Here is a 27,644-nt window from a genome sequence, read left to right on the forward strand (position 1 = left end):
GCCGTCATGAACATGGGCGCCAAAGTGCCGTTTGAAGCTTGTGGGGGGCGTAGAGGGGAGTGAGCACCACGGCCATGCTCAGGAGGGGACTGGCCTGCGATCGGTGCCCACCGATCGTCGGGCCGGCGTCTCAAAGCGACGCACTCTTTCCCCTCCGCCGCCCCGCAAGATCAAGCCGCCACATCTTGCGGGGCAGTGGAGGGGAAGACGGCAACCGTGCATGCGCGGGGTTGAGCTGTCAGCCGTCGTGACGTCAGCCGCGCATGCACGGGTTGGAGCCGGCCAATCTGCGCATGCGCGGCTGACGTCACATAGGCGCCGCCGTCGCGTCATTCTAGGCGACCCGCCTTGACGCAAGCGTCAAGGCCCGGCAGCCGACAGTTACGGAGGGCCGCTCCTTGCCCCCCGGGTGGGGGTGAATAAGGTGAGAGGAGCAGCCTCCGAGGCCGTCGTGAAACTCTGCCGAGTTCACGACGGCCTTCGCGATTTTTCGCGGAACGGAGAATTCTGCCCGGAGGGTTTTCCTGGCACAATCAGGAATGAGCAATGAATGCATTCTCATTTTTGAGATGTACCCTCATTTCAGACAAATAGTCCCATCATACTGAACACCAAAGTTTGAACCAAACATGTCTATTACTCCCCTTGTAGGTGCACCATTGCCTCATTAACTGCAGTATTCATTCATACTGATATAAAATGCCTGCTTCAGGATCTCTGGATGCATTTTAATTCTAGGAGTTTAAGTGAACCTGGAATGCTGTTCTCCGCCTCATATGAAATGCAGTTGACTTGAACATATGAGAATGTCGCTTGCACTGGAAAATACAATATTTGTTCTGTGTTTTTTATACTGCCTTTTGCTGGGATAACATGAGCAGCACCTTAGTGGAAAAATTAGCACGTAGCTTTTTTCATCTATGATGAAGTATGGAACTAAATCTTTCTTACAAAAATCAGTGTTTTACCAAAATAATGTGACATAAAATCTGGGGTTCACAAAAGTGTTGTGGCACATTTTCCTCCGACATCAAATTAATGACTACCAGATGGCTTTTCGGTTGAAATATTTTTCATTGTTAGATATCGCATTTACATTCTATTATTCTTTTATCTATCCTGCAGTAATGACCCTTTCTGTTATTGCTATTGTAATCTTTGTCACAACACAGCCATCTACAGGAAATGAATGAACGACTGCAGCACGAGAACAAGAAATTAAAAGTTGAAGTGGATGAGAAGAGGATAACAAATGAGAGGTTAAAGGTAAGCTTTGTAATTCCTTGAAGCACTCTGGGAGAACGGAGAACTGCTACGGTTTGAATGTCTGCTTGATTCAAGCAGAACTGTTCCTAAAAGATGTCATTAGAATGCAAGTGTGATGTGATTTCTGTTATCAAGATTGTTTTGAAAGGTTTCATAACCTTCTCTTTGAAACATTCTCTGCTCACCGAAGTTCTTTTTATTAAAATGGAGTCAGAAAAGATCTGAACCTGGACTCGGTAGCAACACCTGAAAAAATGACTGTCCCAATTACTGAACCTTGTTTATTCTTATACACAGGCCTTGCATAATCACGCAGCAGAACACCCCAATGTCATGCGTCAGCTTCGGAGCCCGTTTCAAGATGAAGAGTAAGTATTTATCCCTGAATATTACCATATTTGATTTTGTAAAAATTTAAGGCTGGATGAGGACATAAACTAAGGGGTCCACTCACTCCCTGACCACAAACCCTTCTCTTTACTGCTTTCCAACCTTGGAGTTATTATCATGGCCAGTGTTCCTCATTCCTGTTATTAGATGCCACAACATAGACAGCGTGTGTTATTTTGAGTTGTTATAGGGATGGGCAATGAATGCTGGTCTATCCAGCGAAGCCCACCTCCCTAAATGAATTTTTAAAAATAGTATTGCATTTTTGTTGCAACTGCAATCACAGTGGAATAAGAGTCGCACCTCGGTGTGATTACACAACTTGTGGACTCTGAGAAATTGTGGAGCAAAGGGGGACTCTGAGCTCAATCGGCACTTTAGGCTGGGATGTCATGTGCCAAAGAGGTAATGCTGCAGGTGCTATTAGAATTCCCAAGGTTCCCTACTCTCAGAATTCATCTTAATTATTCATTGAAGACTTTTTTTAAATGTCATTAAAAAATACATACAGATGCTGCCACCTTCCCCAACAAGAATCTGCTGGTATATTCACCCGTGGCCCCGATACCGGGCAGTCCTTTTCTACCGCCCTTGTGCCACCTTGTTATAGTTGGTGTAAAAGTCTTTCAAACTTTTTTTTTTACATCTGATGGACAACAAAAAAATAGCAGAGAATTTGGCTGATAACAAGGTGAATGGCCTGATTTCAAAATGGTAGACGAGCTGCAGATTTTAGCACCTGCCTTATTGGAGACTGGTGTGATGACGTCATGTTGCCAACCCAAGTCATCACACTGAATTTTTCATCAGTACTAGGGGGTAGCGTGACTGATTTGGGAATTTAAAATCCAGCCCTTGGTTATACATTAGAATCTGGCATGATTCACATGATCACTTGTCAATCAACTGCAAATCAAGGCCCATTCCATTTAACAGTGGTGTGCTTTCAAATAATTTTTGCATCAGCAATTTACTGATGGTTCAGTGGGCTCATACATTAAACAATAGCCATACTGACTAGGCCAGCAACCTGTGCTGAGTTAACACCAGTACAAAAAGGTCTAAGCAACTCTAGGTTGGACATGGGAAGTTTTTCTGATCACCACAAAGTGATGTTTACTAGAAGTATATCTTTGTGTATGTATGGACATCAGATGAGGACAGAGTTCAGCTTGACTGAGATGGTTAGATAACTTGCTAACACTCTGCCAAGAATCATACTTGAGTTGTGGACACTTTTGCAGTCTACGAGAGAGCAACCACAAAGTTACGTAGAACTGAACTACTGCAGCATTAATTTCAAAATTTGGATGCTAACTCTGCCCTTTCCAGGTAAATGCATTACCAGATGGAGGATAAGTGCCACCTGGACAAATCTGATTTAATCGTTAGACTCAAACTCTAAAATTTAAAAATCTGAAGAATAATGTAGTAAACAAAACTATTAATCTCACCAGATATCCTAATCTCATTAATAGGACCAGATAATTAAACCAGATTTTAAGTGTTGTGTTTGGTGCCCATCTTCCCTAAGCGAAACTGAAAAGCTAACAAGCTATATTTAAACAATAGCTCACTAATTAATGTTGAATAAAAATCAGCACACGTCCTTTGATTGCTTTATTGTGATGGAATAGATTGACTGGAACAGTTAGTAACAGCAGGTTATTTGTTCTGAATTCTGAAGCTCCGGATTGTAAACCATGGCAATCCCTGTTGTGTTATGCTTCTTCACGTAGAATAAGATGCTTCCTTGATGTATACTCTGACAAAGAAAGGTTCAGACTTGGAGATAGATTTAACACATTTATTGAACAGCTAACAATTCTCCTACTTGGGTTCGACTCTCCTGCTAATCTAACTACAGTAACTATCTGACTAACCAGTCTGCTCTAATCCATGCGGTGGGTGTGATGCTTCCCTGATCTGCCCCTGTGTCTCTGAGTGTCGCCTATGGAAAGAGAAAGAGTCTGTGTGCCCTGTCCTTTTATATGGGTTGGTGTAATGCCCCCTCGTGGTAGTGTCACCTCTGGGTGTGTCGTGACTGCCCATTGGTCGTGTCCTAATTTACTAACCTATTGGTTGAATGTCTGTGTGTCATGATGTCTCTGGTGCTCCCTCTAGTGTTTATTTAGTTCTAGTGTATTTACATTAACCCCATGTGTATTTACAGTGATGCATATCACCACAATCCCATGACCTTAATAAAAGCAAATTACTGTGGATGCCAAAAAGAAATCAAAGTGAAAATGCTGTAAAATCTAAGCAGGTCTGGCAGCATCTGTAGGGAGAGAAAAGAGCAAATGTTTCGACTCCAGATGACCCTTTGTCAATCCCATGACACTTCATTTAGTGTCCTATTGCTTAGTTGTCTAAGTCTAATAAATATTTGTTACTGCAAAATGTGATCCATTGATAGAACAATACAAATCCAGGCCGGTGAGATCATGGGGCTGGATTCTCCGCCCACCGAAGCCGAAATCGCGTCGAGACGGAGAATACCATTTCACGCATGGAATCGGCACCGCCGCCAGTTCAGCGATTCTCCGCTCCCCGAAAAGCTACCACCAGAGGCCATTGCCAGAGTCCCGTCCCACTATTCTCCGCCCCTGACAGGCTGAATTCCCGACGGCATGGACCACTCATGGTACTGCCGTTCGAGATACTCGTGTGGCGGCTGCGGATTCAGTCTGCAGCCGCCATAGTCTGGGGTGGGCCGATCGGAGGGCGGTGTTGCTAATTGTGTTTTACACTTAATTGCTCTGTTTATAACCTTTGCTCTAGAGTCGCCAGGTATCTTTCTGATACCACCATGAGGTTCAAAGCCAAGTGCTGATCAATAACTCAATACACCAGTTAGTAAGTTTCAAATCAGAACACATTTATTATACACACAGTCAATCACTACTCATGGATAAAACTCTACTTACTAGACTATCTCTAACACTAAAAGGCCTATACTTAGCTTTGGAAATGGCCCACCAGGTCAGGGGAACAATGGCCTTTTGTTCGATTCTGAGGCTGCAGGCTTCAAGCTGGTATGGACGAGTAGCTAGGAGCGCCTATCTTGTAGCGTGCGTTGACTGGAGACTTACTTGGTTGGTGCAGCTGCTAGGCAGGTCTCTCCTTGTTGAGAGTCACGGTCAAGAGTTTATTCGAGCTGCTGAGAGATCCTGCCAAGAAGGACGAATTGAACTTGGGGACGCTATCTTATAGTCCCCAGGGGTTTTGCGCACTTGGGGGCGGACCCCGGACCTGGTCCCAATTGATTGGACCATGTCCCAATCGTTTCTATCAATTTCTCCAATACTGGAGCTGTTCCCTGATCGCTGGGCAGTTCCTATGTGTCCGTTTGCCTTCCTTTGTCTTGGCTCCTGCTGGCGCCAAGGAGTCTGTCTTGGTCTCGATTGATTCAATGTATCTAATTGTTCCTGGGGGTTGCTCATTAATATGTAGATGGTTGCTGGTTTCGGTTCTGTCTGGGTTTTGCAGGTCCTAATACACAGGAAACCTTGCACCAGCTTGTTTCCCTGTGCCTGACCATTTTTCCCTGTATTCTTTGCGGGCATCCATTTTGGAATCGGGAAGTGGCCACCTCAGGTGGCTACAGCCGGGGCCCCTCATATGGGACTGGGCCGTTATTGTGCGGGCGGTCTGGGTCGGGCACACGGTCAATCAGCATTATTTCCACGGTCCAGGTCCGCAGTCTGAGTCTGCCATGGAGCATGGCCCGGCCGCTGGAGGCAGCCACCGTGCACCCTCTGACCTGGAAGTGCGGGAGGCCGTATCTATAGCTGGAGTTGTGAGTCGCCATGATGGCTCCCTGCTAGCTCCCTGCAGGGCTGTGAACCTGTGGCCTTTTGACGGCAGTTTGTCTGGCGTAACATACCATAGTTTTCACGACGGCGTGGGGACATAGTTCCTGAAACGGAGAATCCAGCCCCATGTTTCTATATTTATCTCCATTATTGTGCTACTTTTTGATCATCTTTACCATGATGGGTGATGGATTCCATACAGCTTCATCATTTACTCTTGGCTCCCTTTAATATTTCCACTCTGTATTTTTCTGCATTTTCATGATGTTCTCACATTACAACAGTTACTAACTACAATTAAAAAGTATTTCATTGGTAGTAAAGTGTTTTGAGACATCCATTGGTCTAGAAAGCAATCAAATTCAATTCTGTTTTTCCTTTTTTCTTTGAAATCATTATGACCTGAACTTTCCCTATCCTTTTATTCACTGTAATTCACTGTCAACTTTGGGCAAAATGATAAATTAAGCTAGCAAATTGTGATTTTTTTCCCCTTCTGAAAGTCTGGTCTGTTTCAGTAAAGCCGCTAATCAAGTTCCTATTTCAGTAGTTTGTGCAGTAACTTGTTACGTTTTCTGTTGTGGATGTTTTATTGCTCAGTTACACCGGGCGGGATTTTCATCCCCTTCTGTGGCATGTTCAACAGCGGTGGAGGGCGGCTTGGCAGTGGCCTGCGGCTGGATCTTCTGGTCCCGCTGTTGTCAAGAGGATTGCCATTGAATGCGCCCCTCGCCGCAAAACCCGTGGTGGGAGTGCACCATCAACAGGACTGTAATAACCTGCCAGCGTGAATAACAGAAAATCCTGCCTACCGACTATTACAAATATAATTATTTATCGGATGGACTCTCTGTCCTCACACAAATCTAATCTCTTTGCCAAATACAACAGAGCCCTAGCCCGGTAATTAAATCAGTGGCTAAGGTACATATTTGATGGTGGGGGCCACAATGATGACTTTGGTCTTTCCAATATTTAATTGGTGTAAATTGTAGCTCGTCCAAAACTGATTGTCAAACAACAGAGACAGTGGCCAAGTCAAAGTGGGTCGTGGCGAGTCGTTGAGCTGGGTAGTATTGCACAAGTGCAGAAACTAACCAATTTCTTTAGGTTCCAAAGTGCACCATGTGTTTGAGGAAGAGAATAGATACTCGGACAACAGAGATAACTGTACAGGAGCAGGGAGAGAAAGCATTTCTGGAGATACTTTCATTATGATTGGGTAGCTAAGAATAGAATCAAGTGTTTGCAGAGGTAGAGTGCACCAACGATGCATTAGAGAAGGATGGTGTGGTCAAGTTGTTCTTTAAATATTTTTATTAAAACTTTTTCATTCAGACAAAATAGTATAGCAATATGATATAAAATGGATGCTTCAGGTTACAATATAAAAAGAACATTGAACAGTTAAGAACACATCCAAACCTAATGCCCAACAATAAAAACCCTGTTAACAACTGGCGGTGACTAACTCTTTGAAAAAGGAGGGTGGCATGTGGCGCAGTGGTTAGCACTGGGACTGCGGCGCTGAGGACCCGGGTGCGAATCCTGGCCCTGGGTCACTGTCCGTGTGGAGTTTGCACATTCTCCCCATATACAAAGAACAAAAAAGAACAAAGAAAAGTACAGCACAGGAACAGGCCCTTCGGCCCTCCAAGCCCATGCCAAGCATGCTGCCCGTCTAAACTAAAATCTACTACACTTCCGGGGTCCGTATCCCTCTATTACCATCCTATTCACATATTTGTCAAGATGCCCCTTAAACGTCACTATCGTCCCTGCTTCCATCACCTCCTCCGGCAGCGAGTTCCAGGCACCCACTACCCTCTGTGTAAAAAAACTTGCCTCGTACATCTCTTCTAAACCTTGCCCCTCGCACCTTAAACCTATGCCCCCTAGTAATTGACCCCTCTACCCTGGAGAAAAGCCTCTGACTATCCACTCTGTCTATGCCCCTCATAATTTTGTAGACCTCTATCAGGTCGCTCCTCAACCTCTGTCGTTCCAGTGAGAACAAACCAAGTTTATTCAACTGCTCCTCATAGCTAATGCCCTCCATACCAGGCAACATCCTGGTAAATCTCTTCTGCACCCTCTCGTGGTTTTACCCCCACAACCCAAAGATGTGCTGGTTAGGTGGATTGGCCACCCTAAACTGCCCCTTAATTGGAAAAAGAAAAATAATTGGCTACTCTAAATTTATTTTTTTTTAAACTCTTTGAAAAAGGAAATGAATGGCTGTCATCTCCAGTAGACCCTTCCACCGACCCTTTATTGGTATATCTGACCGTCTCCAAATGTAAACATTTCATGAGGTCTCCCAATCAGGCAAAGGCACTGGGCCGGGTAGGAGACCTCTGCCCAAGCAGGTCTTGCCTCCGAGCTATTAACGAGGCAAAGGCGAGTACTGCCGCCTTCACCCCAGTCTGCAGCACCGGCAAGTCCTGATACCCCAAAAATGACCACCAGCGGGCAAGGCTCCAATACGACTTGATGGTGTTAAAGAAGGAAACCCAAAAGCTTACCAACTGGGACATGGACCAGAACATATAAGTATGATTAACCAGCCACAGCTGTCGTCACCTCCAAAGAAAAAAACTACTCACCCTCGCCTTGGTGAGATGGACCCTCTGTACCATCTTGAACTTGATCAAACCGAGCCGAGCACAAGAGGATGCTTTCCCTGGGAAGAACCTCGCTCCACCCAACTCATCCAGAATAGGACCCATTTCACCCTCCCACTTTATCTTCACCTCATCCAACGGCGTCATCTCTGCAGATAGGATCTGGCCATAGATCCCCAGAATACACCCCCCACCACACCAGCCAACGATAAAATCCTCTTCACCAGGGAGATGGTGATGCCACAGGAAATGTCTTCCTCAGAAAACTCCGAATCTGGAAATAAATAAAAAATTGGTCCCCAGATGTTGAAATTATACCGACAGCTCCTCAAAACGGGCAACCCTTCCCTTCACGAACAAGTCCCCAAACCTTTAAGATCCTTCCCTTCCTGTTGAGGACTGCAGACAGCTCATGGCGGAATATTGCACCACAGGAAGAATGGATACAACTTGTGACTTTGATTAGGACATTTCCCTTCTTTAACATGGGCAGAAAGCTGGAGAGATTCAAGCAAGGAGTTACAAGATAGATGGGCATCAATTTGGTGTATGACAACCCATCCAGAACTCCAAAGGGAAAGACAGGTAGGGAGATGGAGTGGCAGTTTCGAAAGGCAGTGGGATCAAGGAGGGAAACAATGACATCAGTTTTGAAAGAAAGAAATGGTACCCAAGGTAAGGGAACCATTTAGAGTTTCAGCTGGTATGAGGGTCGGGGGAGATATTGGGTGATCAGTAGTTGGACCAGGAGTTGAGGTTGGAATGAACTTGGGTCTCTATCCGCATTTTGTTTTGCTCCTTTTTATGTTTTCTCAAGCCGTGCTCCTTGGCCAACAACCTATTCCAAACACCACAAAATGATCAGCCACCAGAAGATGCATGGAAGTGATCAAGGTTGATGCGCTCTCTCTTTTCTCTTCTGCTGTTGGTATCTTCTTGTTAATTTCTTACTGAGACTAGAAATCACACTGTTCATAACATTTGTTCAGTTCTGCACTTGGCATTCTGATGCAACGGATGATGCTGCACCTCGGTCATCCACCAAACTATTATTTTTCAGTATTGCACAATCTACTTAAATTTCTTCATGATAGTTGAATTTATTTGGGAAAACAAAGTTTATATAAGTTTCAGACTTGTTTCTAACATACTTATGTTTGATGCCACAGTGAAGGAATCAAAGAGAGTTGGAAGAAAACAGAACGACAGTATTGCTTTCATATATTTACAGCAGTGTTTATATCTTTGACCTGAAATTATTGAGAAGAATTTAAGGTAACCTTATTGAGACATATAGGACTCAGGGGGCTCGACTGGGTAGATGCGGAGAGATTGTTTCCTCTTGTGGGAGAGTCCAGCACTAGAGAGCAAATTTTCAGAGTAAGGGGTCGCCCTGGACAGAGGTTGGTGAATCTGTGGAATTCTTTACCGCAGAGGGCTGTAGGGCTGGGATAGACAGATTTTTAATCAATAAGAGAATCGAGGGGCATGGGGGTAAGGCAGCAAAGCGGAGTTGAGGATTATCACATCAGATGGTGGAGCAGACTCGATGGGCCAAATGGCCTACTTCTGCTACTATGTTTTATGGTCTATTTGTGACTACATTCTTAAGATGCAAATTTAAACTTCATAATTAATCATTTCTACAAGTTGAGAAGGATAAGTCAGGAGGGTCTGCTATTTCATTCAATAGCCATTGCCAGGCTGTCTCTTTGCTCTCTTGAGTCCTGATGGTTGGAAGTATTTGTGAAAGCATTTACCTGAAACCTAATGTAGCTGTTTAATAAAGCGACAGGATTTGTCATTGACTGATAATTACACCACAGAAAATCAATTCAACTGCTTCTTACTTAAAGGAAATCTACAGTTTTCCATTATCCAGCGTAAAGGAAAAAATTTAATGCATGACTGACAACCAAAAGGTCACACTCACTCCACAATCAAATGCTTATCAAAGAAAAAAGGCAATTAACCCTATCACCACTTGTAGCAATACTTTTTTTCATAGTTCATTTAAAGGACTTAGGTACTGTACAAAGGGAATAGTGTGCAGGAATTTAACTCAAGCTGCAAAACAAGTACATAATTTAGTCGCAAAAGATTATTATAATTGATAACAGCAGGGCTTCTTATGTAGGATCGGTTTTCTATAAAACACACCTTAGTATATATTTAACATTTGTACATTTGACTTAAGCATTCAGTGACATTGTAATGGCTGTTTTCTGAAACAAAACTTGTTAAACAATCTTAAAACATGTTCTACACAAGAGAAATACTCATATTAGTCACAGTGATTAGTCATTAATTTGTGCCCCATAGATGATTCTGTCCTTGTCCTTAACCACTTTAATTTCTGTGTTTATAGTTACCATTCAACATTGAAAAAACAAATTTATTTAAAATTATTGATAAACTATTCAGCTACTTGAGAAGCTCTCCACGATGACCTCATGACTGGAAGGATGACATTATTGGTTTACATCCATTTCAGCTGATTTATATTTTAAATTTTGTGTTTCACTAACAAATGATCCTGAGGTTTTACCTTTATGTCAGATTATAGACCATTCAGCCCAAACAATCCACGCCAGTGTTTATGCTCTATTCAAGCCTCATCCTATCCTTCCTCATCTAACTATCTGCATAACCCCACATTCCCTTCTCGAGCCTCCCAGGAAATTAATCTATACTATTTGCCTCAGAAATCCCCTGTGGGAGCAGGTTCCACATTCTCACCATTCCCTGCATATAGAAGAATTCCCTATTTGATTTCTTGGTGACTATCTCATAATGATGGCCTCCAGATTTACTCTTCGCCGCAAGTACAAATGTTCCCGTTGTCGCTACTCTACCAAAACCTTTCATAATTTTAAAGCATCTCTGTTAGGTGATGCTTCAGCTTTCCTTTTCAAGAAAAAAGAAACCCAGGCTTTTAATCCTTGATTACTAGGTATAACCTTACCTTTCTGGTATCATCCTTGTACACAGTATAGCAGTGCTGTCTCACCAAGGTGCAATACAAGTTTAAGATAACTTCTCCATATTTCAATTCTATCCCCTCAGAAATAAATTCAACTGCTTGGTTTTGTTTTGTTATGACCTTATTCATCTGCATCACAACTGCCAATGATTTGTGTATTACTCCTAGATCGCATTGCTCCTCTACCCTGTTTGCATTCTTATTTTCCAAGTAATATGTAACTTAATTATTTTCCTCACAAAAATATAATACTTGTGTTTGTTGAAATTCACTTCCCCATACTGCGTGTTTATTCATGCCTTTGTATAATTTGATGCTGTCCTTCTAATGTTGACTATCCCACCACAAATTTTAAATTGTATTATAATTTGTGAACAAAAATGGTCCAAGCACTGATCATGTGAGATCCCACTCTCCACCCTCTACCCAAACTTCTCCAGTCATTGTGATTCACTTTTCCCACAGGCAGTGCGCTCCCACCCGTGGATTTCACGGCGCTGTGGGTTGCCATCACTGGGAAATCCAATTGAGAAGCAGCGGGAGTGTAGAATCCTGCCAAATGTGAATGGTACGTTGCCAAGAAACAGTCGTTAGTAAGTTAGCAGATGACACCAAGATTGATGGCATAGTGGGTAGTGAAGAAGGTTATATAAGATTGCAACAGGATCTTGCCAGTGGGCCAATGAATGGCAGATGGAGTTTAATTTGGATAAATGTGAGGTGATGCATTTTGATCAAATCAGGGCAGCACTTACTCAGTTAATGGTAGGACAGTTACAGAACAAAGAGATCTCGGGATACAGGTTCATAGCTCCTTGAAGGTGGTGTCGTAGGTCGACAGGGTGGTGAAGAAAGCTTTCAGCATGCTAGGTTTTATTGGTCAGAATATGAATACAGGAGTTGGAACGTCTTGTTGAAGTTGTACAAGACATTGGTAAGACCACACATGGAATACTGTGTTCAGTTTTGGTCACCCTATTACTGTATAGGAAGGATATTGCTAAACTAGAAAGAATGCAGAAGAGATTTACGAGGATGCTACCGGGACTTGATGGTCTGAGTTATAAGGGGTAGATGGATAGGCTGGGACTTTGTTCCCTGGAGTGTCGGAGGCTTAGGAGTGACATTATAGAGGTCCACAAAATAATGAGGAGCATAGATAAGATAGATAGTCAACATTTTTTCCCAAAGGTAGAAGAGGGTAGAACTAGAGGGCATAGTTTTAAGGTGAGAGGAGAGAGATACAAAAGAGATCAGAGGGGAAATTTCTTCACACACAGAGCAGTGAGTATCTGGAACGGGCTGCCAGAGGCAGTGGTAGAGTCGGGCTCAATTTTGTCCTTTAAAAAGCCGTTAGACAGTTACATGGGCAGGGTGGGTATAGTGGGATATGAGCGAAATGAGGGCACGTGGGACTAGCTTAGTGATAGAAACTGGGCAGCATGGGCAAGCTGGGCCAAAGGGCCTGTTTCCATGCTGTAAACATCTATGACTCTATGCTGCTGGGGAACCGGAGAATCAGCCCCCTATCTTTCTGAATGACTACCAGTTACTCATATTCTCTGTTTGCTGTCTTGCAGCCAGCTCGCTATTTGTTCTGCTGACCTGTTCCCTGACTCCATATGTTCAGACCTTAGTCATTAGTGTATTCTGTGGTACCCTATCGAACTTGGCAAACTTTGTCATAAAATTAATAGACTCTGATTGGTATGTGAAGTGATTCCCAGCCATCTTAGCGGTTCTGTGAACACTCCTTTCCCTAGTCCTACATATTCTGGAGAAGCATTTATATTATTGTTCGGTTTTAGTTTTAAATTTATGATTTATTTAGAATATTTTTATTTTAATTATGCCTACATGACTGTTTTATAGATTATGAATTATTGATGCCTTAAATTAAAATAAATCTTGGTCCTGACTCCCACCCTCAACTTACTCAGAAAATTCAGAATACAAGATGGAAGTGTAATGTTAATTATTACTCCTGGAAACATTTAATCAAAATATAATCTGTTTGAATGAGTTCTGTTAGTAACTGCTCTATATTCATTTCTTAACAGTCATATTTATCTTGATTAATAAATGAATGTGTTCAGTATATGCTAGCACACAATAATTACTGCCTGGAGGCTAATTTGAAAAATGGGCGCTGAAGTGTGCATTATGGCATGCACCTTTCAAACCACAATCTGCTCAGGAATTGGGTCCCATGCCCTATTAGCTAGGGCGTCCTATAGTTGTCCAGGTCCACTGCCTATGCTCATTGGCGAACCTAACGCCTTTCTGAAATATTTCCAACTGAAGTTGCAGTCAGATTTCTCAGGTACACAGCAGCCAAACTAAAGGGACGTTCAGATGCTTGCCAACCCCACACCCAAATGCCTCATCCAGGCCCACGCAGAATACCTGCTGTAATCAGCTGGCATTTCAACCTAGCTGTATACATTCCGACTAGTGTCCAGTCTGTTATTGTGGTATTATCTCAGGATTTGTTAGCTTCTTGCTCTAGAAGGGATCTTGCTGGAGGCAATGCTCTTTTTCTGAAAACACATTCATTTACATACTAACTATTAAGATTAAGTAACACCAAGACATAACTGGAGCTACTTTTAAAAGGTGCTTCTCACTCATCTTTCTTCAGTGAGTGATATCATTGTGACATAGCTCCTTAAGCACATGCTCAGTAGGTAGAATTAGAGTTAACACTTTACATCTCCCCCATTCACCTTTCTCACAAACTGTTATCATCATGTCCTACTCACAGTTTCCATTCTACTCCTACTCCCCAAGTCATTTTCACCAAAAATGTCCATTCTTTACTCTCGGAGGACATTTAGGATGTCTGTGTTCTCTGATGTCTCCTTGGAAGGTGAATATATTGTTGGAGTGGGATAGCAGCTTGTCACAACAGCTGGCTCCTGGGCTGTGACACGTACAAACCCCTGAATGTAAAGGCAATGAAGACAAATCAAAGGAAAACTGATTCAAGGGAGAATTCTCCAGGACTCAAACGATCACAACCCCTTGAAAAAGAAGACAACAAACTGAAATTCTCCTTATTTCAGATTTAGATTTATTGTAACATGTACCGAGGTACAGTGAAAGTATTATTCTGTATACAATCCAGGCATATCATTCCATGCATGAAAAAACATGGGACATATGATAAATACACAAATACGCAATGTAAATACATAGACATAGACATTGGGTGAGGCATATGGAGTATAGTGCTAACAACAGTAGAGAAGATACGTAGAGTGGTCAGTTCAGTTCATAAGAGGATCTTTTAGGAGTCTGGTAACAGCAGGGAAGAAGCTGTTTTTGGATTGATTATTGCGTGTTCTCAGACTTTTGTATTTTCTGCCTGATGGAAGAGGTTGGAAGAGAGAATAACCTCGATGGGAGGGGTCTTTAATTTGCTGCCCGCTTTCCCAAGGCAGCAGGAGGTGTAGTCAATGGATGGGAGACGGTCTGCGTGATGTTGTGTGCTATGTTCTCGTCTCTCGGTAGTTTATTATGGTCTTGGATCAAGCAGTTGCCATACCAAGCTGTGATGCAGCCAGATAGGATGCTTTCTATGGTGCATTTATAAAAATTGGTAAGAGTCAATGTGGACATGTCGAATTTTCTTCCTCATTGCACACTGGCCAAGTGGGTGCAGCCTTGACAAAATGAAGCACTTTGAGTTCCTATGTAAGATCATGAACCTGTGTCATTCATTTACCGCTGCTGTGACAAGAGAAGTATCCAATACCTGAGCAAAGAATGAATCTGGTAGATGAAAAGCAGAATGAAGAACATTCTGAAGACACTACTGGAGACAAGGAATTTCCCGTTCCATAGGTAGTGGTATCATTTCCAGGCTTGCTTCAGCGTGAGGCTACTCCACTGCAGACTGTGATATCTCAGGATTAGCTACAAAAAGTACGATTGTACCATCATCCACAGTGGAATAAATCTCAGGACCGTTGTCTATAGCAAGTTCCTGCATACTACTCTGATCTGCAAATTTTCCTGGAAATTTAATGTCAGTGTCAGGTGTTTATATTACTGCAGTAATCGGAAAGACAGCTAGTATCAGTACTTCAAAGAGTTGCTCTGTAGCCAACTCTTTCATGCTGTGGGTATTTACTTAGATCCAGTACAACATTTGTACTCTCCTGCATTGCAATATGTTTACTTTCTTTTGTTGTGACATTTCTAATGCGTAAATCCAACCACTGGTGTGTTAAGAATTTGGAAAATTAACGAGATTAGCAGTTAACTTCTGATGAAATTAAAATAACAGACAAGTAACAAAACTAGTAGGCATCTAGAGGAATAGCGCAATGTGATTTTTCCAGTAACGAGATTAGCAGGTATCTAGAGACATCTTGATGTCCAAATGGCCATATCAGAAACATTGTTTACCAGAGATCAGTGAGGCTATACACATGTTAACTTCTAAAGGCAATGAATTTGAAAGATATAGTCAGCCAAATCCATAGGTTGGGATATCTGCTGGCATTCTCAGTGGAGAGAGAGGCTGGTTCTCCATTCAATAGTCAACCAAGCCAGTTCCATCTTTGTTCCAAACCACGGAAGTCTGTTCCATCTAACATTTAGAACCACTGGCAGATTGCAGATCTAAAATATATAATTTTATACCTATGCGAAACCAAGCTTTCCCAGACTTGGTCACCTAAACAGTATTGTATGGAAACTATTAGGTGGATTTGACCTATATAGAACTGCTAAATTTGGGGTGTTGCTTGAGAATAGGAGTGTCTCAGTGAGTTCAGGGAATGTGGGTGTATTTTGGGAACAAGAGGTACCATAGAAATTACGCAGTACTGAAGGAGCTATTCGGCTCTTGTCCATACCGACCCAAAGACGCATACATGGGGCTGGTTTAGCACAGTGGGCTAAACAGCTGGCTTGTAAAGCAGAACAAGGCCAGCAGCACGGGTTCAATTCCCGTACAAGCCTCCCCGAACAGGCGCCAGAATGTGGCGACTAGGGGTTTTCACAGTAACCTCATTTGAAGCGTACTTGTGACAATAAGCGATTTTCAATTTTATCGATACCAAGACTGGGAAAAGATCATGAATTGGGCAAGGCCTGGTGAGAGTAGATGGATTGGCCACACTAAATTGCCCTTAATTGAAAAAAAAACATTGGGTATTCTAAATTGTTTTAAAATATATTTTTAAAAGGCTTGCAACGGGATCTTGATCAGTTTGCAATAGAAGGGCAGCACGGTAGCACAGTAGATAGCATTGTGGCTTCACAGCGCCAGGGTCCCAGGTTCAATTCCCCGCTGGGTCACTGTCTGTGCGGAGTCTGCACGTTCTCCCGTGTCTGCGTGTGTTTCCTCTGGATGCTCCGGTTTCCTCCCACAGTCCAAAGACGTGCAGGTTAGGTGGTTTGGCCATGCTAAATTGCCCTTAGTATCCAAAACATTTAGGAGGGGTTATTGGATTATGGGGATAGGGTGGAAGTGAGGGCTTAAGTGGGTCGGTGCAAACTCGATGGGCCGAATGGCCTCCTTCTGCACTGTATGTTCTATGTAATCTGTGGGCCACCGAATAGCAGATGGAGTTTAATTTAGATAACTGTGAGGTGATGCATTTTGGTAGATTGAATCAGGGCAGGACCTATTCAGTAAACGGTACGGTGTTGGAGAGAATTATAGAACAAAGCGATCTAGGAGTACAGGTTCATAGCTCCCTGAAAATGGAGTCACAGATGGGCAGGGTGGTGAAGAAGGCATTCGGCATGCTTGGTTTCATTGGTTAGAACATTGAACACAGGAGTTCAGATGTCTTGTTGAAGTTGTACAAGATATTAGTAAGGCCACACTTGGAATACTGTGTACAGTTCTGGTCCCCCTATTATAGAAAGGATATTGTTAAACTAGAAAGAGTGCAGAAAATATTTACTAGGATGCTACCAGGACTGGATAGTTTGAGTTCTAAGCAGAAGCTGGATAGACTGGGACTTTTATTCCCTGGAGCCTAGGAGGCTTAGGGGTGATCTTACAGAGGTCTATAAAATAATGAGGGGCATAGATAAGGTGGATAGTCAACATCTTTTCCCAAAGGTAGGGGAGTCTAAAACTAGAGGGCTTAGGTTTAAGGTGAGAGGGGAGAGATACAAAAGGGTCCAGAGGGGCAACTTTTTCACACACATAGTGGTGAGTGTCTGGGACAAGCTGCCAAAGGCAGTAGTAGAAGCAAGTACAATTTTGTCTTTTAAAAAGCATTTAGACAGTTATATGAATAAAGTGGGTATAGAGGGATATGGGACAAATGCGGGCAGTTGGGACTAGCTTAGTGGTAAAAACTGGGCGGCATGGACAAGTTGGCCTGAATGGCCTGTTTCCATGCTGGAAACCTCCAGTACTCCCATGGTGAGCATATGGAAAAACACCACCAGCTCTAAATACATCCAGCTGCACAGAGGCATGAGGCAGGGATTCCCACTATCCCCGCTGCTGTTTGTCCTGGCAATTGAGCTGCTGGTGATAGCCCTCAGAACGGCGAAGGGGCTGGGGGGGGGGGGGGGGGGGGGGGGGGGGGGGGGTGAACAGAGAGCATGGAGTTTCACTACGCAGATGACCTGCTCCTCTACATCTCGAACCCCTGGGCTAGCATGGAAGGGATAATGAAACTCTTAAAGGAGTTTGGAGTGTTCTTGGGTTACAAGCTTAACCTGAACAAGAGCGAGATCTTCCCTGTGAACCCACAGGGGGGAGGGACAGAGCTGGAAAAACTGCCATTCAAGTAAGCCCAGACCAAGTTCCGCTACCTGGGGATCCAAATAGCCCACGACTGGACACAGATCCACAAATGGAATCTGACGAGTGGTGGAGGAAGTCAAACGGGACCTGTAGAGGTGGGGCCCATTCCCACTTTCTCTCGCAGGGAGAATGCAGATGATCAAAATGAATGTACTGCCCAGGTTCCTCTTCCTGTTTAGATCTGTCCTGATCTACATCCCTGAGGCCTTTTTCAGGTCCTGCAAAGCAAACGAAATGTGGACGGCCTGGCCCTCCTGAACCTACTACTCAGTGGCCAGTGCAGAAAGTGTACGGGGATGGGTGAAGGAACCGGAAGCAGAGTGGGGGAAGATGGAGGAGAGTTCCTCCATCCAGATACCAGGACACTCGTTAGGAGAAGAAATGCCAGGCGGCGGCGACCTAGGGAAGGGAAAATGTGTGGACTTGTATGGCTGGCTGCTGGAGGAAGTACGCTCCCCCTTGGTCAAGACCAGGAAAAAATGGGAGAAGGAACCAAGCATAGAGTTAAGGTGAAGACTCTGGATCTAAGAACTATGCAGGGCTGAGGCTAACACAGCTAAAGGTGACGCATAGAGCACACCTAACCAGAACCCAAATGAGTGGTTTATTTCTGGAGGCGGAGGACAAATGTGAACAGTGCCAGGGAGGCCCGGCCAGCCACATCCACATGTTCTGGGCTTGCCCTAGTGTTGTCGAGTACTGGACGACCTTCTTTGTCCAGGGTTGTGGGGAGTGAGGGTGATGCCATGCCCTAAAATGGATGTCTTCGGGGTTTCAGGTCAGCCAAAATTCTTCATGGATAGGGGTGCCGACATCCTAGCCTTTGCCTCCCTGATTGCCCACCGGAGAATCATGCTCGGCTGGCGATCAGCAACGCCACCCACCCAAAGGTGCAGACTGCCTGTCTGACCTGGCGGAATTTCTCAGGCTGGAGAAAATGTAAAGTTTTCCATCCAGGGGTCAGAAGAGAGCTTCCACAGGGCGGGCCAGCCATTCATCAACTTGTTCCAAGACCTGGTCGTAGCCAGAAATCTGTAGAGTAAGGTGGGGGGGGGGACGCGAGGGAGGGGGCGGTGTGGAGGAGCACGATCGAGCCACAGGACAAAGAGGAAAATTAAGGGGGGGAGATATGGGGGGGGAAGTGGGGTGAGGGTAGGCAAAGAGAAGGAGAGGGACATGGGACAAAACCACAGGGGTCTGGTCTGAGAGCATGCTGAAGCCCAAACCAAACTGTAAATAGACACTCTGACCATATTGGGGCCTGTAACATATGTATGCTGGCTAAAGGGGGGGGGGGGGGGGAAGGGGGGGGTCATGGCCTCAACGAGAGGAAAGACAATTGCCTGTAATATATGTTGATATATATTTTTTTTTGTTTTCCTTTTTGGGGCGGCTTTGTAATGTGTACCTTACGAATTGTTAAATCTAAGATGTGAATGAAAACATTTTTTTTAATTCTCACCCTGATTTTCCCACACTGCTTGTCTGCCAGTCGCTGCCTTCATTCATTTGACATCTCTGGTGTGATTGCTGAGTTGGCCTTGAAATCTTTTGCCTGCTGAGCTGCACTGTTGCTGGGCTTCACTCGAGGTTTCCCCACCATTTTCTGCTGTTTCTCTGTGGGTGAAGCCACTGTTGCCACCATCTGTTACCATGGTTTTATCTTGGGATTTGTTAGGTTCTGAATCTAGAAGAGATTTTGCTGCAGGCAATGATCTTTTGTTGAAAATACATGAATTTACATACTAACTGTCATAATATCCACTCATGTATATCATGAGATGCAGACAGGCAGTGATTGACACACAGGATAACCAATGAACACACACAACACAGAACAACCAATCACCAGAAAGGACACCACCACTATAAAGCCCACAGGGCATTAAGGCTCTCCCTCTCTCACAGGACACGGCTAGGGAGATAGTCGCAGTGCACAGGCCAATGAACATCACCACCATGTGATAGCGAGCTAGTCTGGTCAAGCTAGTAGGAGGTTATCAGTTAGGTTAATAGAGTGTCAACCCACAGCAGGTTATGTACAGCAATCAACAGGTTCAATAAAAAAATGTTGGACCATCTCCTGTGTCGGAAGCCTGTTTCTCGTTTTACTGCATCCAGTTGCAGTCGATGTTAGACCAGCACAGATAACACATCATGGTAACAGAGAGCTATTAACTCTAACGAACCTACCTCGAGTGAATCTGCAACGACCAGCACTCAGCCATCCAGCAGCATGGAAAAGATCCAACCTCCTCCACAACTCCGGATCTCCGACAACCTCGGCGCCAACTGGAAAGTCTTCAAACAGAAGTTCATCCTGTATATCGAGGCCTCCGACCTTGAGGCAGCGTCGGATGCCAGAAAGATCGCGTTGTTCCTGTCGACTGCGGGGGACCTCGCCATCCACATCTATAACTCGCTCAGGTTTCCCGATGGCGAAGACAAGACGAAGTTCAAGACGGTTCTGCTGAAATTCAACAACCACTGCGACATTGAGGTGAATGAGAGCTTTGAACATACATCTTCCAACAGAGGCTTCAGGGTAAGGATGAACCTTTCAGTCCTTCTTGACCCATCTCACATCCTAGCGCAGTCATGTAATTATGACTCGACAGCTGATTCCATGATCCCCGGATCGGGGATCGAGTCCGACTCCCTGCGGGAGCAGCTCCTCAAAATCAAACAGATGACAGTTGCAGATTCACTCGAGGTAGGTTCGTTAGAGTTAATAGCTCTCTGTTACCATGATGTGTTATCTGTGCTGGTCTAACATCGACTGCAACTGGATGCAGTAAAACGAGAAACAGGCTTCCGACACAGGAGATGGTCCAACATTTTTTTATTGAACCTGTTGATTGCTGTACATAACCTGCTGTGGGTTGACACTCTATTAACCTAACTGATAACCTCCTACTAGCTTGACCAGACTAGCTCGCTGAAATTCAACAACCACTGCGACATTGAGGTGAATGAGAGCTTTGAACATACATCTTCCAACAGAGGCTTCAGGGTAAGGATGAACCTTTCAGTCCTTCTTGACCCATCTCACATCCTAGCGCAGTCATGTAATTATGACTCGACAGCTGATTCCATGATCCCCGGATCGGGGATCGAGTCCGACTCCCTGCGGGAGCAGCTCCTCAAAATCAAACAGATGACCCTCTCCGTCGCCATTGAAACGTGCATTGTCCATGAGCATGCCAGAAATCGTTACTCCCGCATCAGGGCGGCAGAAAATGAAAAACTAGTCTCCCACGAGGCAGAAAGGGTGCAGGCCATCGCAAAAATGCAAGGCCTGAGCATCAAGGAGAGTGGCCGTTTCGTGCGCTTTTCCCGGGTCCCTACGCATGCGCGCCACGACCGGGTGGACGACGAGGCTGAAGAACCAGATGCGCATGTGAGAACGTCGTCTACCGACCAACAGCCAGCGACCCCAGCTGCAGCGCAGACGTGTCCGCTGCGTACAACAAGCAGTGCAGGATTCGGATCCCGACAGCCCAATGGACCCCGATGCTAACTGCCTCGAGTTTCCATACCGTGTGGGCATAATCACCACGTACGAGCTGGCCTCCACCGTGCCTACAAACCGCCTTTAAATCCTCACTGTGGATCCTGACGACGAGTGGTGTGCTGTCGTCACGGTTGACCAGTCTCGCATCCGATTTAAATTGGACGCTGGCGCATCTGCAAACTTCATATCACAGTCGGACCTCGACAGCATCCAAGACCAACCAAGCATTCTTCCACCAGCCTGCCAGCTCCTTGACTATAATGGCAATGCCATAGCTGCCAGTGGATTGTGTCAATTAGGTGTGTCTCACAAGGCAATCAAAGTGACGTTACGATTCGAGATCGTCCGGCCTGACAAGGCATCCCTGCTCGGTGCTCGCGCATGCAAACTCCTAAATCTGGTCCAGCGCGTCCATGCCATGTCCTCGACACCGGCGACTGCCTCGCCCAATGTAAATCTCCAGGCTGAGATAGACGACATTCTCACTCAATACCAGAACGTGTTTGATGGAATGGGCAGGCTCCCATATCGCTACAAGATATTGCTCAAACCGAATGCCACCCCAGTCATCCATGTACCGCGCCGGGTGCCGGCTCCTCTCAACGATCGGCTGAAAACACAGCTACGAGAGCTCCAAGACCAGGGTATCATCTCAAAGGTCACGGAACCAACAGGCTGGGTCAGCTCCATGGTCTGCGTCAAGAAGCCCTCTGGTGAATTCCGTATTTGCATTGATCCCAAAGACCTGAATCGCAACATCATGCACGAGCACTACCCAATCCCAAAGCGTGAAGAGTTAACCTGTGAGATGGCTCATGCCAAATTCTTTACCAAGCTGGACGCCTCCCGTGGGTTCTGGCAGATACAGCTGGACAGGTCCAGTCGGAAGCTGTGCACGTTTAACACTCCGTTCGGCAGGTATTGCTACAACCGCATGCCTTTTGGGATCATATCAGCTTCCGAAGTATTTCATTGCATAATGGAGCAACTGATGGAGGGCATCGAGGGGGTGCGAGTCTATGTGGACGACGTGATCATCTGGTCCACGACGCCCGAGGATCACATCGCTCGCCTCAAACAAGTTTTCCAGAGGATACATGAAAACGGCCTCCAGCTCAACAGGGCCAAATGCTCATTTGGTAGGTCCGCTATCAATTTTCTGGGTGACCACATTTCACAGCAGGGTGTGCAACCTGACGCTGACAAGGTGCTGGCAATCAATGCCATGAAGACCCCAGAGGACAAAAAGGCGGTCCTCCGTTTCCTCGGGATGGTGAATTTCCTCGGAAAATTAATTCCCAACATGGCATCCCACACCACAGCCCTCCCGCAGTGTTCCAGTGGCTTCCCGCACATCAAGCGGAGTGGCTTGAGCTGAAGGCGAAGCTCACCACAGCCCCAGTGCTGGCATTCATTGACCTAACCAAGGATACCAAGATATTCACAGACGAAAGCCAGGACGGCATTGGGGCGGTGCTCCTCCAGCGAGGCGACTCCTCGTCCTGGGCTCCAGTGGCATACGCCTCCAGGGCCATGACGCAGACCGAGCAACGGTATGCCCAGATTGAAAAGGAGTGCTTGAGTCTCCTGACAGGAATAGTCAGGTTTCATGACTACGTATACGGCCTGCCAAAGTTCACGGTGGAAACAGACCACAGGCCTTTAGTCCACATAATCCAAAAGGATTTAAATGACATGACACCTCCGCTGCAGCAAATTCTTCTTCGTCTCCGCCGATATGACTTCGAACTCGTCTACACACCGGGTAAGGAGCTGATCGTCGCGGATGCCCTATCCCGATCCGTCACCACGCAGTGTGAACAGGGCGACTTCATTCGCCACATTGAAGCACAGGTGCAGCTGTGTACCAGCAACCTCCCAGCCACTGATGAACGAGTTATACAAATACGCGAAGAAACTGCCAAAGGTCCCCTACTGCAGACCGTGATAAAGCACCTCCCCCATGGCTGGCAAAAGGGGCAGTGCCCCCAGTTCTTCAACGTTAAGGACAAGCTGACGTTTGTTGAGGGGATCCTTCTTAAACTAGATAGAATCGTCATTCCCCAAAGCATGCAAAATGGTGCTCAGTGATGCGACCATCAATTCACTCGACACAAGTGGAAGTAAACTGTGGCTTTAATCGACTTACAACTGACCCTGCCTGAGGGCAGACTCACAAGACCGCAGCACTTTATACTTCCGGTAGTGGGGGGAGCCATGGGTGGAGCCCTGTACAAGCTCCTCATCTCCCCCTGTTGGCAGAGCCGTGCAACGGCTCACAGATGGAGCCCACCGGGACACAGTGATACACAATGTGAATTATACGCATTATACATTCACCATATTCACCCCCTGTAAAAAAAAAGCAATTCTGGCGGGGGTGACGGGTCTACAGATTGAGTTGGTGCGGTGCCCGAGTCGTCCGCTGGGATCTGCGGAGCACCGGAGTTGCAGCCACTTCGGATGCCTGTCTGCTAATGTCCGATGTGGATCTGAGGGTGGACTCCGGGGGTGGTTCGTTCAGAGCTTCGTTCCTGACCGGTGCGACGGGCGAAAGGGGGCGCAGGAAACCTGTAGGCGCGGGGGGTCGGGTGGGGTGTAGTGTGAGGGGTACCTTGGCGGTGGTGGTGGTGGATCCTGCAGGCGTCAGGTCCCGGAGGGAAACGGTGTCCTGCCGGCAGTCTGGGTGTTCGATAAAGGCGTAGTGGGGGTTTGAATGTAGTAGTAGGACCCTCTCTACCAGCGGGTCCGTTTTATGTGTCCGGACGTGCTTCCGGAGGAGAACCGGACCCGGTGTCCTCAACCAAGGTGGAAGCGAGGCCCCCGTGGTAGTGCCCCTTGGGAAAACAAATAATCGCTCGTGAGGAGTCTGATTAGTGGCCGTACACAGGAGGGACCTAATTGCATGGAGCGCGTCGGGGAGGACCTCCTGCCAGTGGGAGGTCAGCAGATTCCTGGACCGTAGGTCAGTAGGACGGTCTTCCAGACCGTCGCATTCTCCCTCTCCACCTGCCCGTTCCCCCTGGGGTTATAGCTGGTAGTCCTGCTCGAGGCGATGCCCTTGTCGAGCAGGTACTGACGCAGCTCGTCACTCATGAATGACGAACCCCTGTTGCTGTGGACATAGTTAGGGAAACCAAACAGAGTGAAGACACTGTGCAGGGCGCTGATGACTGTATGGGAGGTCATATCGGGGCACGGGATAGCAAACGGGAAGCGGGAGAATTCGTCTATGATGTTGAGGAAGTACACATTACGGTTGGTCAAGGGGAGGGGTCCTTTGAAATCGATGCTCAATCGTTCAAAGGGCCGGGAAGCCTTTACCAGGTGGGCTTTGTCTCATCTATAGAAGTGCGGTTTGCACTCCGCGCAGATCAGGCAATTCCTGGTGATGGCTTTTACCTCCTCGGTGGAGAAATGCAGATTGCGGGCCTTGATGTAGTGGGCGAGCCGGGTGACCCCCGGGTGGCTGAGGTCATTGTGGATAGCCTGTAATCGGTCGTCTTTCGCGCTGGCACATGTGCCACGGGACAGGGCATCTGGGGGCTCGTTGAGTTTCCCTGGCCGATATATGATATCATAATTATAGGTGGAGAATTCGATCCTCCACCTCAAGATTTCATCATTTTTTATTTTGCCCCGTTGCGAGTTGTCGAACATGAAGGCAACCGATCTCTGGTCGGTAATGAGGTAAACCTCCTACCTGCGAAATAGTGCCTCCAGTGCCGTACAGCTTCCACAATGGCTTGAGCTTCTTTTTCGACTGAGGAGTGTTGAATTTCTGAAGCGGAGAGGGTTCAGGAGAAGAAAGCTACTGGCCTCCCTGCCTGGTTCAGAGTGGCGGCGAGAGCGACCTCTGAGGCGTCGCTCTCCACCTGAAAGGGGACGGATTCATCCACCGCCCGCATGGCGGCTTTGGCGATGTCTTCCATGATGCAGTTGAAGGCCTGGCGGGCCTCAGCTAACAGTGGGAAGAATGTGGTCTTAAATAGTGGGCGGGCTTTGTCTGCCTACTGGGGGACCCACTGGGCGTAATAGGAGAAGAATCCAAGGCACCTCTTGAGGGCCCTGGAACAGTGACGGAGAGGGAGTTGTAAGTTGTAAGCATACGGTCCGGGTCAGGCCCCAGGACCCCGTTTCCACAACGTAGCCGAGGATGGCTAGCCTGGTTGTGCGGAAAACGCATTTCTCCTTGTTGTATGTGAGGTTGAGTTTCTGGGCCGTTTGGAGAAATCGGTGGAGGTTGGCGTCGTGGTCCTGCTGGTCATGGCCGCAGATGGTGACGTTATCCAAGTACGGAAACGTGGCCCGCAGCCCGTACTGGTCCACCATTCATCCAGGACATTGCAACACAGTCCTCAACTGACTGCACAACATGCCAGAAGTTTCAACCAGCTCAACCCAAGGAAACGCTGCAACAGCACTGGATCGTGACCTCTCCGTGGTCCAAGGTGGCGATAGACCTCTTTCACACAAATGGGCGTGATTACGTGCTTTTTATTGACTACTTTTCCAGCTTCGCGGAAGTGGGTGAAACTGACGGACCTCATGTCCAAGTCCGTCATCAAAGCCTGCAAAGAGACGTTTGCCAGGCATGGGATACCACTCACAGTAATAAGTGACAACGGTCCATGTTTCTACAGCCAAGAGTGGTCCGACTTTGCACGATCCTACCACTTTAGTCACATCACATCCAGTCCCCATTACCCGCAATCAACGGGAAGGCCGAGAAAGGGGTCCATATTGTCAAGCGGTTGCTGTGCAAGGCTGCAGACTCAGCCTCGGATTTCAACCTGACGCAATTGGCACACAGGGCAACCCCTCTGTCGACTGGTTTGTCTCCGGCGCAGTTGCTCATGAACCGCAACCTGAGGACGACTGTTCCAGCCATCCATGTTCCAGACCTTGACCACCTCACGGTGCTGCAGAAGGTACAGCGATCCAGGGACCAGTAGAAGATCACGTATGATGCTCATGCCACGGATCTGCCTGCGCTGGCTCCAGACGATGTTTTTCGCGTTCAGCTGCCTGAGGGAGGTTGGTAAGCCCCAGCTGTTGTCGTCAGACAGGCTGCTCCCAGGTCTTTTGTTGTCCAAATGGCTGACGGCTTCATTTTACAGCGCAACAGGAGGGCGCTGCGTAAAGTTCCCTGCCCATCACCCGACCGCACTTCTCCGCATGTCATCATGCCTCCTCCGGACGTCTTGCACCACAAGGCCACCGATCTGGCAGCGATCCCACCTATCCACAAGGCCACCGAGATGGCAGCCATCCCACCTGTCCAGGTGCCGGCGTCCCCTCCTCCACCTCTGTGGAGATCGACAAGAATTCGTCACCCACCACAAAGATTGAATCTATAGACTTAAATCTTGTAAATGTTGTTCAGTTTGCTCTGTATCTGCACGACAGACACCTTCCCATGTACATATGTTCATTCATTCCCCACTTGTACGTAGTTATGCATGCATATACAGCCACGTTCCAAAATTTATTTTAAAAGGGGGAGATGTCATAATATCCACTCATGTATATCATGAGATGCAGACAGGCAGTGATTGACACACAGGATAACCAATGAACACACACTACACAGAACAACCAATCACCAGACAGGACACCACCACTATAAAGCCCACAGGGCATTAAGGCTCTCGCTCTCTCTCAGGACACGGCTAGGGAGATAGTCGCAGTGCACAGGCCAATGAACATCATCACCATGTGATAGAGAGCTAGTCTGGTCAAGCCAGTAGGAGGTTATCAGTTAGGTTAATAGAGTGTCAACCCACAGCAGGTTATGTACAGCAATCAACAGGTTCAATAAAACAGTGTTGGACCACCTCCTGTGTCGGAAGCCTGTTTCTCGTTTTACTGCATCCAGTTGCAGTCGATGTTAGACCAGCACAGATAACACATCACTAACTATTTACAAAGGTTAAGTAAGACCAAGGCATAACTGGAGCTACTCTCTACGATGCTTCTCAGTCATCTCCTTTCAGTGAGTGTCATCACTGTGATATAGTTCCTTATCATAGAATTTATAGTGCAGAAGGAGGCCATTCAGCCCATCGAGTCTGCACCGGCTCTTGGAAAGAGCACCCTATCCAAGGTCAACAACTCCACCCCATCCCCATAACCCCATAACCCGGTAACCCCATCCAACACTAAGGGCAATTTTGGACTCTAAGGGCAATTTAGCATGGCCAATCCACCTAACCTGCACATCTTTGGACTGTGGGAGGAAACCGGAGCACCCGGAGGAAACCCA

General features: G+C 46.4%; 1 protein-coding gene across 4 annotated transcripts in view; it reads left to right on the forward strand.

Annotated features, from left to right (window-relative positions):
- Positions 1-27,644, forward strand: part of LOC119971178 (myosin-3) — a 1,049,419-nt gene that overhangs the window by 950,128 nt on the left and 71,647 nt on the right. For all 4 annotated transcript variants that reach the window (XM_038806379.1, XM_038806381.1, XM_038806380.1 and 1 more), the window contains 2 exons: positions 1,173-1,266; positions 1,564-1,634. In XM_038806379.1, coding sequence (XP_038662307.1) covers positions 1,173-1,266; positions 1,564-1,634 — 165 coding nt within the window. The remainder of the gene's footprint in view (positions 1-1,172; positions 1,267-1,563; positions 1,635-27,644) is intronic.

This window comes from Scyliorhinus canicula, chromosome 9 (genome assembly GCF_902713615.1).
Source record: "Scyliorhinus canicula chromosome 9, sScyCan1.1, whole genome shotgun sequence".
NCBI lineage: Eukaryota > Metazoa > Chordata > Chondrichthyes > Carcharhiniformes > Scyliorhinidae > Scyliorhinus > Scyliorhinus canicula.